The 12,032-nt window shown below is 34.9% G+C and overlaps 1 protein-coding gene across 1 annotated transcript; it reads left to right on the top strand.

The window, feature by feature from the left end:
* The first annotated feature begins 3,465 nt into the window (after positions 1 to 3,465).
* On the top strand, positions 3,466 to 11,594 carry LOC137953687 (uncharacterized). Its single transcript, XM_068801155.1, has 6 exons — positions 3,466 to 3,586; positions 7,972 to 8,069; positions 9,968 to 10,039; positions 10,118 to 10,284; positions 10,372 to 10,483; positions 11,155 to 11,594. The coding sequence occupies exons 2-6, from the start codon at positions 8,031 to 8,033 to the stop codon at positions 11,380 to 11,382; spliced, it is 618 nt and encodes a 205-aa protein (XP_068657256.1). The 5' UTR covers positions 3,466 to 3,586; positions 7,972 to 8,030; the 3' UTR covers positions 11,383 to 11,594.
* The last annotated feature ends 438 nt before the right edge of the window (positions 11,595 to 12,032 follow it).

Below are 12,032 nucleotides of genomic sequence, written 5' to 3'. Positions count from 1 at the left end.
CCGAACCATGGTTCGATCAAGTTTGACTCATTAACTCAAACGAGTTCGAGATCCATATAAACTGAATCAGAATCGAATCGAGCTCTTCGGGATTTCGAATTTCATAATATATTGCGAATCATCTAAATGAAGTGAGTGAGACGCTTCGCAGAAGGCCAATTCTTTTTTTTTCTCTCCCGCTCGCTTCTTCCTCTCGGTCTGTCCCGACATCTCCGTTGTAGTACGTCGCTGTACCTTCCAGCCTCTCGACGCAGAACATCGTCTCTGTCACCCCCCCCCCCCGAGGGCCGCCTCAGTCGCAGTGCCATGAGGAAGAAGACGCCGATTTAATTTTTCCTAAGTTAGGAAAAATTAAATCACTGGTTCTGCCCGAGTCTCGAACCGGACCTGCCTGAGTTCAACCGAGTTAATCCGGGTCAACTCGATTTAAACAAATATTTACCCATTTTTATAATTAATAAAACCAATGGTTTTAAATTTAACGAAAAAATATATTATTAATTAATAATGCATAAAAATATATAGTGTGTTAAAGTTAGCATTTGGTCATTTTTTTTGTTTAATCATTCCTTTTTATGTTAAAGTATATCATATGTTATTAATAAATTAATAACTTAATTTATCGTATTTGTTTATGTTATTTTTAACTTTATTTATTTTTATAATTAATCATGTGCATAGTTAATTGGCTCACGTAATTACTGTACTAATGTACAATAAAATGCAATCATTAAAAAAAATATATATATATATATAATTTAATTAGTTGGTATATTAATATATTTTAATTATACATAAAATTACTTATTCATGTAGTAATCATGTTTGTTTGACCTAATTTGGGGTTTAAGTATTATGTTTTCTTTAAATATATTATTACAAGTAACTAATTCTCATATTTTTTATATTTTTCTCTTTTTGGGGCACTAACACTGGAAACTGTTTTCCAGTACACGTGAACTCATCCACACTAACACCAAATTTGAAGTTAAAGTTCATATAGATGATTGAAATGAATTTGAAGTTGAAGTTTGTTGACTAACCCCCCTCTAGTGCACTTCAAAAATCACTTTCATCATATAAAACGTATTAGTATACATTTGTACAGGTGGGTGAAAGTGAATTACCTAAGTATTTCACTTTCACTCGTTCTTAAGAGAAACATTTCTCTTACTCTTTGATTTCACTTTTACTCACGAGTCTCTCCCTCACACCCTCTCGCCTTGTTCCACCTCACCCTCCTCGCTCTTGCCTGGCTCCCTTTCCCTCTCTTTACTTTTCAACAAAAAATTAATTCATTTTCACTGCACTATCAAAATGCATTAATCCCCCATATAAAGCCCAAGGAGGCAGGGTCTTTTTACACCAATTAATGGCAGCAAGAGAATTCCCTTCAACATTTAGCTAGCCTCACAGTCCACTTTAGAAAAATCTCAAGCCATGGACAAAGGTGGGAGCTCTACACTAGGTTGGCATAGGAGAGCAAAATTGATCTATTAGAAATATTTACGAACTCTACCAAAACCTGCAAGACCCACACAACCCACAACACCCACAACACCACCATCCAAATAGCCTGTCCTTGTTCTTGATCGGACAAAGGGGTAACCAAGACCATATATTTAAAACAAAAAAAATTACCTACTCAATTTTCTATTCATTTGAGAATTATGACTAGAAGATGCTTGGTAATATGGACAAATATTAATATCTATTGAGTAAAATTTATTTCAATAAAACCCACTAATAAGTGAAACAATTACTTCTTTTATGGCTTGTTTGGAACCTGCATTAAAAAAAATAAAAATCAAATCAAATAGGAGATAAAGTTATTTTGTATTGTTAGAATCATTGAGAAAAAAGAAACAAATAGAAAAACTAAAGTTAATAAAATTTCTCTCACAAAATGATGAAATTCGGGGAGAGAAGAAAAAAAAATAGAAACTCGAAAGATAACTTTAATCATCAAATTTTTAGAATTTATTTTTTTTCATATCCATTTTGCCCGTGTATCCAAACAAAATAATCGATATTTATCTTCCAATTTCTTTCTCATTTTTTGTGGGCATCCAAACTAGGGGATTTTTTTTTTCTTTCTCTTTCTCTTGTATTCCTTTTTTCTCTCCATTCTTTGTGTTTTAAACATAGCCTTAACCTCTCTTTAATAGAATCTGCTAACACTGTTTATTGAAAAAGAGGATGGAGATAGTAGGGCACCAAGAGGTAGGGGTGGCATCGAAACGAGCCCATTCGAGAGTAGCTCAAACTTAGATCGGTTCGATTCGAATAAAACCGATTTCGAATCGAATTCAAGATTAGGTTTCTGACTTGTTTAAGTAAACGAGCCGAACCCGAATTAGGGGAGGAAGTTGAATATGTTCTCTTCTTCTAGTTTGGCATCTAGAAAGTTTTAAGTGTTAAATTCTTGTTACATTATTTATTGTTGCAGTGAGGGTCGTTGTACAAAAATGTAAATACTAGACAGGTCTGTATGTTTTTTGGTCAAACCCAATTTTAAGTAAAATGTATGCATTATTTTATATACAGTTTAGTTGACATGTATTTGATGCAAATTTTTAAATGTAGGTTGGAGTTCAAATTCGTCTCGAGCTCGAGCTCAAACTCGGTTAAAATTATTAGGCTCAAGCTCGATTAGAATTTTAGGTTGGAGGTTGGGCTGGGCTCGAGCTCGAGTTCGAAAGATTTAAATCAAACCCAATTCGAGCTCGGCTTGACTCAATGCCACCCCTACCAAGAGGAATAAAATTTACATATACATGCTACACTAGATTCATATCATGCTACAAGGGGTCGATAAAGATAATCATTTCTCATCATATTACATATGACGAATGAAGAGCCGGGTCACTTGGATATGGAGATTGATTACTTACCATTAAAATTTATGGTTGTGTTAATGTTACTCCCAAATGGGCAATGTAAACGAAGATATGAATGTCAAGATATGCCAATCACTGGGATGAAGATCATTAATAGTAAACATACTCTCATATTATCAGAAACAAGAAAATGAGTAAAAACAAGAAAAAAAAATAATCATTATTATTATCAGAAATAGTGAGTAAAAACGGAGAATTTAATTATTATTTTATTTGTATTAATTATATTTTATACCTTAATTATTAATAAAATTTTTTTTATTTTTATTAATAAAGTCAGTTGAAATCCTGTCAGATTTTAAAATCTTGTTTTTTTGTTTTCCATCGTTTCCCAGGCGTTCTCGGCTGTCTCGTCGTATGAGAGTCTCGTCTCATGGAACTCATAGTGGAAGATAGGAATCTGATATGCTTCTTACAGTATAATTTCATCTTGATCAATTGCTCTCACGTCATGGTCTCTCATTTGCATCTTACGAAAAGAAGTCTCATTTTACATAGATTTCAAATTCACTGTGGTTCTTGTTTGCTTCTCGTGTAAAAAAGTTCTCATCCTGTTAACGCTTCACGATTTTGTTATTCTTCCTCTCCGGCTCTGTCTGCAAGCCCTATTTCTCTGGCTTTCCTCCGGACGATCTCTCTCAAGTCTGTGCGTCCTCTCCGTGATTGGTCTTTAAGGGCTGCCGTCGGTAGGTCTCCTCATATCTTCTTCTCTGCATTGGTTTGCTGTTCCTTTCTGCTATCGGTTCCTGAACCGTATCCATTTCCGTCGGGCTGATGGAAAATGGACTGGGGGAGGCACCCCCGCTTCTCAATAATGGAGAAGAATGTCTATATTATCTTGGCGTGGAACATTTATAGAGTTTTTGACTTTTGGGTTAAAGCATGCTGGACAGTTTGTTAATGTTCTCTGAGTGTGGAGCGTACTGAGTAGACGAAAAGAAAAACAAGGGGGTATATTTCCATTCAGGAAATGGAGACTTTGAGGGGCTTTGGTGGAGTGAGACTTTTTTTTCCAATGATCATGTTTCGTTAGTCTTTTCATGACGATGATTTTAAGAAATTAGCCAGAAAGGCATAAGAGCGATGGTTCTTTCTGTTCTCTCAAAAGGAAAACTGAGAAAAGCTTGATGAGTGTATCTATTGTTTTTCTTTCAAGGGTCAGTGGTGGCTTTTCTATTATAATTAATCTCTTATAACTTCTCCATTCGTCTTTTCTCTATCATATTTTATTAGTTGAACTAAAAATATAGAAATTTTTGATAGGTTAATGTATTTGAACATTTAGATCTCATTTTTATATTGTCAAATATTCCAACTTTGATCAGCTTTTCAGGTTCTTTCGGTTTTCTTAATTTATTTCTTTGTGGAAATTTTTAGCAGTAATGAGTTGGTTATTTTCACTTTTTTTTTTTTTTTTTGTATTATCTTAGGTGTTGTTTTTTGTCTTGTGGGAAATGAAGATCTTTTAAACAATGTACTAAGGTAGTTATTCAGTTTTTTGTGGCAAGAAAAACAATGTACTCTCAAACAAAGTTTAATTATTTTTTATGCTTTTAAACACAAAAAGGCTTTATGCTCTGCTTTGTCAATCTACTTGCTTGTACATCAGAGCTTCTCTCAATTGAAGATTTGAACTGGGTGTACTCCCAAAAAATGAAAGAAGAAAGAAAACAATTGTTTCCACTGATCTGTTTGAATTTTTCTTTTAACTACTACTAGCTATACTTAATGGTTCTTTAGAAATTAAACAAATTTCTATTGGAAGTAGCACTTTGTTGATAACAGGCCTGAAGTTAAGCACTTTATTGCATACACTTTCCGCATTTCATTCCTTGCTTATGCATTTCCACTCAAGAAGATTAAGGTAAAAATTTTCTACTATTAAAGAATGATACAGTCTTTAGTGCTATAGGCATCAATCTCAAAACTTAAGATTTTTCCTTTACCAATTTTGTTAGCTTTTTTGGTTGACTTAGCTCTTGAGTCAATGGTTGGAGTCTGTTGGTAACAAAGGTACCATTTTAATACCAATTTTTAATAATTGGGGTTGTTAACAGACTTGGCTGTAATGGTGGGTTCTTATTTGAGTTACAAGTATGAAAATTTGAGATGTTGGAGAGAAAAGATGATATTCAGTGGTACTCTAAGTAGTTAGGAGTTATTTCTTTTTATATATTTTTTAGGAGAACTGTTTTTTGGTTCAGGGTGATTGGTAATGTAGGAAACAGATTACTTTAATCTTACTATTTAATCTTTCACTTCAAGTTTATTGTTGTTTGGAGAGTTTAAGCAAATATTTAGCGTAGTGTGTTGTAATTTTGCAAGTACTTGAAAATCTCTCTATTGATAATGTTTTTTTAGATAAAGTTTTCAAGCATGGTGCATTGGTTAGAGTAACTAAATCATATGATATCTGTAAAGGGAGTGTGTACATGAATTAGTCTTACATGAATTTTTTTTTATCAAAGTAAAAACTTTGAATACTTCAATTCTCTTGTCGATATTTTGTTTTATGATCTATGAAAGGTTGAATCAAGTTGTTTCTCGAATCTTACTAAAATGATTTATCATTGTTCACATCATTCTTTCACTAAATCAGCAGCTTCTTTATCTTCTTTTTATTCTCTTTGGATTTAATAAAACGAGTTATTTGTGTGTGTTTCTTTACATGTATGAAGAGTTTTATCCATTATGGTTGTATGGGAGCATATAGTTAGAAGCGAAAACTCTATTGCTGATTCCTAGCGAGGCATGGAGTTTCACTTTAGCATTATTGGTGGGTGATTCATTTCCCCATGTACATGTTGATTTATCTGTTTTCTTTTTTAAGGGCTCAGTTGGTTCCTGCCTGCTGCTCTCCTTTGCATTTTTGTATGTTCTTTTGTCTGAATTAAATTCTCGTCATATTTAAAGAGCTTCTGTTTTTCTTCTTTCATATGCTCGAGTTTTCTGTTTTATTTTGCTTGCATTATTGATGGGAGAACAATAGAATCTCTGGGTAACCTTCAATAGTACCATTGTGTTACACAGTTAAACTACTACTGTAGCTTACTGCAGCCTAGTCCGATCGTAGTTGCAGAGGCAGTTGTGCTCACACTTGTCAGTTTTCTTATCTCAAGGAGCCTCATCTTGTCTTGAATAGCTCAAAGCTTGTGAAGCAGGGAGTTGGGCACAAAAATGTATATTCTGTACAAGTTCTGTACACTGTACAACCTGCCTTTCATAGGCTGGCAATGCTCCCTCAAGAGGGGTGGTGCTTCCTTATACATTAGATGCATTCAAAACATATCCACCCATTCGTTGGTTGGCAGCCAACTGCCTAACCGCCAGCCAACATGGGGCCTTGCCCATGGGGCTGGGTGCATGGCTCCTTGGACTGCTGTTCAGCACATGGATCCATGCTCTGCTGAGTAGCACATGGCTATCTGCTGCATGGCTGTGGCTGAGGAGCACTTTGTCCTGCATGCAAGCATCACTGCTCCCCCATGCATGGGTGTTGAGAATTCTGCATGCCTGGCCATCCACATGCGTTCCCTGCCATCTGGAGTTTCTAAGCCTCCATTGGTGCTTGTCAGAGTATTTGGGGTTTCCATTCTGCTTTCTGTTGCACTGCCAGGTGCATGTGCCATGCTCCTTATGGAAGCCCTTAAGGTATTGACACCCCAGTGTGTGCGCTGTGTGCCAGTGGGGTTGGCTACTACTATGCGTGACACATTAGTTGCTATGATGCCCATGATGTTCGTTAGCCATATGGATTTATTTATTTTAACTCTTACTCATGCCTATAGTTGTGTTCATGTTTGGTTGAGAAAATAACTGTGGTTGATAACCTTTGAACAGGTAGGCATGAAATTCTTATACGTACTTAGAAAGTTTTGCTTCAAAATAATTTTTGTTTTATATTGAAACCTTTTTTTTTAAGAATTTTTCTGTTTTGCTGGTATTCTATTTTCATATTCTACATAAGGAACATAGCTTTAATTTCTTTTAAGTAATAACATTAGTACTCCATTCTGGTAGCCACTTTTTGGTTGGTAGTTGTATCTCCATCTCTTATCTAATCAAAATAATCTGGTGCTTATAGTAACCTTTGCTTGATGGGGATAATATACTATCCTCCTTGAAACTCCCTTTTCATTTTTCATTTCTAGCCAAACAGAGCTCCCAAATGAAAAACAGAAAGCAGCTTTCATCAAAGAAAAACTTTAAACTAAATATTCAAAAGCTCCATATTGTCCATTAGTGGTTGATTACTTTTTAAAGCTTAATTTCTATTCTTGTTTTTTGACAAATTGTATTTTATCATATATTTTGATTTTAGATATTATTTTGCCTAGATAGTTATTAGGCATATTTTGGTTGTCTTTCCATTTTAAACCAAGTATTTTTTTTTCAAATTTTTTTGTATATTATCTTTATTCTTAAACTTTTAGTATTTTATATTTATTTTGATCCCTGTCCATTTGGTGGTCTCTGAAGCTAGTTTCTGTAAAAGTATTTCCTTTTTTTTTGGGAATTTGTAATCTCTTTTTTGTTTAGATGTTGGGTGAAGCACAAACGATGTGTTTGCATTTCAGCAAAATAAAGCAATCTCATATTTTGGCTTGAAAGCAGGTGTAAAGTCTAAAGCTATAGTCTTAGTGCTGTCTTAGCATTCACAGCTATTATTCCTGTATCAGCTCGTAACAATGTTGTAACTATTTGAGGGACCAAGTTTTCTTTATCACATTAAATGGATAGGCTGAAATGTCCTGAAACAGTGTACTGTCACTGTCTTTAAAAGTGCAGAATAGATCAAGCTGTAGATGAGTGGGCCTATATTATTTTCACTGATAGCTCTAGTTGTCAGATTACCAAAAGAACCCTCTGATTTCTCAATCCTCACATCTTTGTATTTCTTCCATATTTGTTGTTTATATTTCTGAAAGTGGTGGCCATTTAAATTTTTTGGAAGTGAGGTTGAAGAGGGTTAATGAACTGTAGTCGATTACTAAAATGCATCTTTCTCCCTTTAAATTGTGCACACAGCTTTGAGCAAGGATCATCTTTTTAACCATATTAATGTTTACAGGTAAAATTAGCTATATTTTGGTTGTGTTTCTGTTATATTGGCCATAGAGAAGGAGAAAAATGGCGGCCCCAGTTGGATCGTTTAGCGGGAATGTGAAGGTCAGTTTTTCTTCATTTCCTTTGATTTGTTTATTTCCTATTTCCTATTTGTGATCTTTCAACAGGAAAATTCAGCCTTCTAAATATACTGCTTAAGTTTGAATTATGTATTGATTTCTATCTTCTTGAGCATTTTGTGGTTCTGCATTTTTGCCCTTATGGATATTTGTATTACTGATATTCTATTGCTGGAAGTGGTTTGGGCCTTTGCCTCAATGATCAAATGTAGGGGGTGGGTGGGTGTGTGGTCTTGGATTCAAGTCTCAGTAGCGGGTAAGTGGAATGTCTGCATGTGTAGTCAATATTCAAAATGGAATATGTGTTTCTATAATAAGTATCTGGAATATAGAATTCTATAGTTAGTGTGACAATTGTAATTATTATTCACATTTCTACATAATAAATTCTGCTGTCATTGTAATTAATTGGAACTATGTTAATTTTGAATTAACATGAATTGATGTGGTATAATATTTCTGGTAAATCAATGACATTAAATATTTTTTAAAGTCATTTTAAGGAAATTAAATTAATACTAGAAGTTGGCAGAAATATTAATACATTAATATGTTACCAACTTTATTCTATTTCAATTTGATTGAAACTCTTTTGTGATTGAAAGTTAAGTGCATATTATTTTATAAAATAACTAAGTAAATTAGCACAATTATTAATCATTTTATTAACTTTTTTGCGAGGAGGGCTGCTGTCCTTCAGTAGCTGGCATAAACATAGGAAAGGGGAGCCCCACTCTCCTTCCCTTCCTCTGTGAGAAGAAGAAGAAAATGGGGAATCTCCTTTTTCATCTTTGAGGGGAGAAACAAGAGGAGTGCTCTCCACTCAAGAATTCTATTTTACATGTTTGAGAACCAAAATGGATTTCCAAATGTAGGAGAAATTGAGTTTTTCAGAATCCTGAATAACTGTAAAATTAATACTTCCAATTTTTAAATTTCCAACTCTGCTCTATCTTCAAACACATTGACCCTCTCATTTTGGAAGAAACAGAAAGAATAAGAGAAAGGGCAAAAAAATAGATAATGATAATCACTTGAATGACGAGTCCCAACAAAGTATACGGAGAACAATCATGTGTTAAAATGCGAACTGTCTCTTTGCTTTTATTGAATTTTTGTTGACAGTCGCAACATGTCTCCTTTGATTAGTGAAGAGAAGGAAATAAGACAGGAAAATAGAAAAGACAAACATCATCTTTGATGAAAGGAATCATGAGGTGTTGACAGGTCATTTCAGGATGTTATTCATACATTGCTCATCTGTGTTGAGACATCTTTGAGGCACATAGGATTTTGTTTTGATGTGAGGAAGTTATGGGGGAGGAAGTGAGGTACTGCATTTTGATGGATAACGTTGAACTTACCCTGTGTTATGGTATGCTACTTGAGCTCTGCCATGTGGAGGCAGACAGCGGAGATGCCAACTTATACAAGGAAGCAGTCATCAAATTGCATCTTTTTTTATCCCTTTATATGCTTAATTTTTTTCGCTTACATTACCTTTGGTTCCGGCTGTGGTGTTGTTGAGCCAAGGTGTAAGAAACAATTCTTTATATTTGGTAGAGGATTAAAGAACTTGATCTCTGTATTCTTTTCAACATAAAAAAACCTAGCTGGAGGTACCTGTCCTCAAAATACTCTTTACTTATTACCTGTCTGACAAGAGTCCATGCTCCGTGATTGTTTTGTTCTATGTTGAAGTATAGACTTTGATAGCACATCGTATTTAAGTTGTTGCTATATGTAGAGGGATTTTTATCAACCATTGCCATGTGTGGAGGGATTTGGTCTTGTTATTTCTTCTCATTTAATTCTTGTTCTTTGATGTACAAAGCAGAGAGAAAACATGTTCCTTACTGTTATTTTTATTGTTCTGTGCAGAAGGCACTGGCGGGCCTGAGACGAATCAATTTGGAAGGTCTAAGATGGCGTGTATTTGATGCAAAAGGCCAGGTTGAAATGCATTTGTTAATTGGACATTTAATTCTTCCCATCATATTCTAAATTATGGGAATAATTTGCTGTTTATAGATTCTTGGGAGATTGGCATCTCAAATATCAACTGTTCTTCAAGGCAAAGATAAACCAACATATACACCATATCGAGAAGATGGGGACATGTGCATTGTGGTTAATGCAAAAGATATTTCTGTGACGGGAAGAAAACTTACTGATAAATTCTATCGGTGGCATACTGGGCAAGTACCTTGATTAAATCTGAATAGTTATAAGATGGCCCCTTTTGGATATTATTTCAGTCAATCATGGATTATTTTGAATTACAGGTACATCGGCCACCTTAAGGAAAGAAGTTTAAAGCACCAGTTGGAAAAGGATCCTACAGAAGTTATTCGCAAAGCTGTGCTACGCATGCTTCCTCGAAATAAACTGCGTGATGTAAGAACTCTTCAAACTCTTTCTTATTGCAATAAAGTGTAGTTTTTATGGATACACAGCAAAATCTTTCTGTAACGCTCATGATAAGTGTGATGTACGCTAAATGATGCTTCCTGATATTATCCGTTTGTGCTTTTTTGGTTACTCTCTGAATTCCTTTTTGCCTAGGAACTAGGCTTCTGAGATCCTTTTAATTCACAAGAGCTGATTGGCATTTTGAGGAAAGAAAAAAGGAAAATATTTAGACAATATGGGTAACACACCCTAGTTCATCATGAGTATCTAGTGCCGACTCAGACATAATAGATTGTTAAAGTATTCCAAAGATTTAAAGACACTGAACTAATTATGAGTAATTTTTTTAGTTTGTATTTCTCCTATCCATTGCATCAGAAAATTTGTTTTCATACCATAGAACCAAAGCTTCCTGCTGTGGAAATTTTAATTTTTGTTGGACTGTCATGCAGGTGGATCCAAAATAAAAGGAAGGGTTAAGTACATTCAGTTTGATAGTCCGAACTAAAATTTTATGTTTCTTCCTTCAATGGAGCATTCTTGTATAATTTTTTTTCAGTAGGATTGTATGGTGCGACTACTATAAACACCGTATTATTTATCAGTGCTTGTTGATGTGGTAATTAAAGCTAAGATTTTTTCTCATGTTGGTGCAGGACCGGGACCGAAAATTAAGGATCTTTGCAGAAAGTGAGCATCCATTTGTTGATCGACCGCTGGAGCACTTTGAGATGCCTCCTCGAAAAGTACGGGAGATGAGGCCTCGTGCCAGGCGTGCACTGGTTCGAGCCCAAAAGAAGGCAGAACAAAGCACTATTACAAAAGCAATGAGGAAAAAGAAGAAAGAAGAAACAAGTAAAGCTAGCAGCCCAGTTGAAGCTTAGGTGATTAATTTTCATGAGTAACTTGCCTGTCAATTGTGATATGCAATTTTGTTTGGCATAGTTTCTGTAGCATTGCCTATTGTCTCTTATTCCAGTGTTGCCTGAGTATACAAACGACCAGAGGACGTATGAGTCTCTCTTGGAGATCTGCTAAAATGCCCAGAAATTTTTTATTTTTATTTACTACACTGTCTTCTGATGCAGTTCTGTCTCGACTAAAATCTAATCAGATTGGTAGAATTGAAGAATACAAACAACAACCCCAAACTATAAGGCAAAATCAGAGATAAGAGCCAACTATGTACTCAAAACTCATCTATCGATCAGAATCCTTGACAAAGGTTGAAAATGGGAAGGATGCAATCAAGATCTCAAGTTTCAATCAAAAGAGGCTTCCATCAAATGCCAACATAAAAAGGCCTGTTATCAAATTAAACAAACTATAGTAACAAATGCACTCACCCTAAGTCTTTTTCTCAATAAGTAAGGGGGGTGGTGAATGAGTGCCTTTTTCATTTGAATCACGCAAGTAATTTTCTCAGGAAAAAATTGTGGAATTTTGTTTTAGCCCGATTTTGCACATCATTCACATGAAACGTCGCGCGGGACGTGTCGTTCCCTCCCTTGATGAAGTTGTTTTTTTTCTCATT

The sequence above is a fragment of the Aristolochia californica genome, unplaced genomic scaffold (genome assembly GCF_029961685.1).
Source record: "Aristolochia californica isolate CCGP_79_NKW_82.1479 unplaced genomic scaffold, dmAriCali1.0.hap1 SCAF_16, whole genome shotgun sequence".
Classification (NCBI taxonomy): Eukaryota; Viridiplantae; Streptophyta; class Magnoliopsida; order Piperales; family Aristolochiaceae; genus Aristolochia; species Aristolochia californica.
Note: the sequence above shows the minus strand (reverse complement) of the source record. Positions and strands in the feature narration are given on the sequence as shown.

Coding starts and splice junctions, on each gene's coding strand:
- LOC137953687 (XM_068801155.1), top strand. CDS start 8,031: ATGGCGGCCCCAGTTGGATCGTTTAGCGGGAATGTGAAG. Junction 8,070..9,967: donor CGTTTAGCGGGAATGTGAAG/GTCAGTTTTTCT, acceptor TGTTCTGTGCAG/AAGGCACTGGCGGGCCTGAG. Junction 10,285..10,371: donor TTCTATCGGTGGCATACTGG/GCAAGTACCTTG, acceptor TTTGAATTACAG/GTACATCGGCCACCTTAAGG.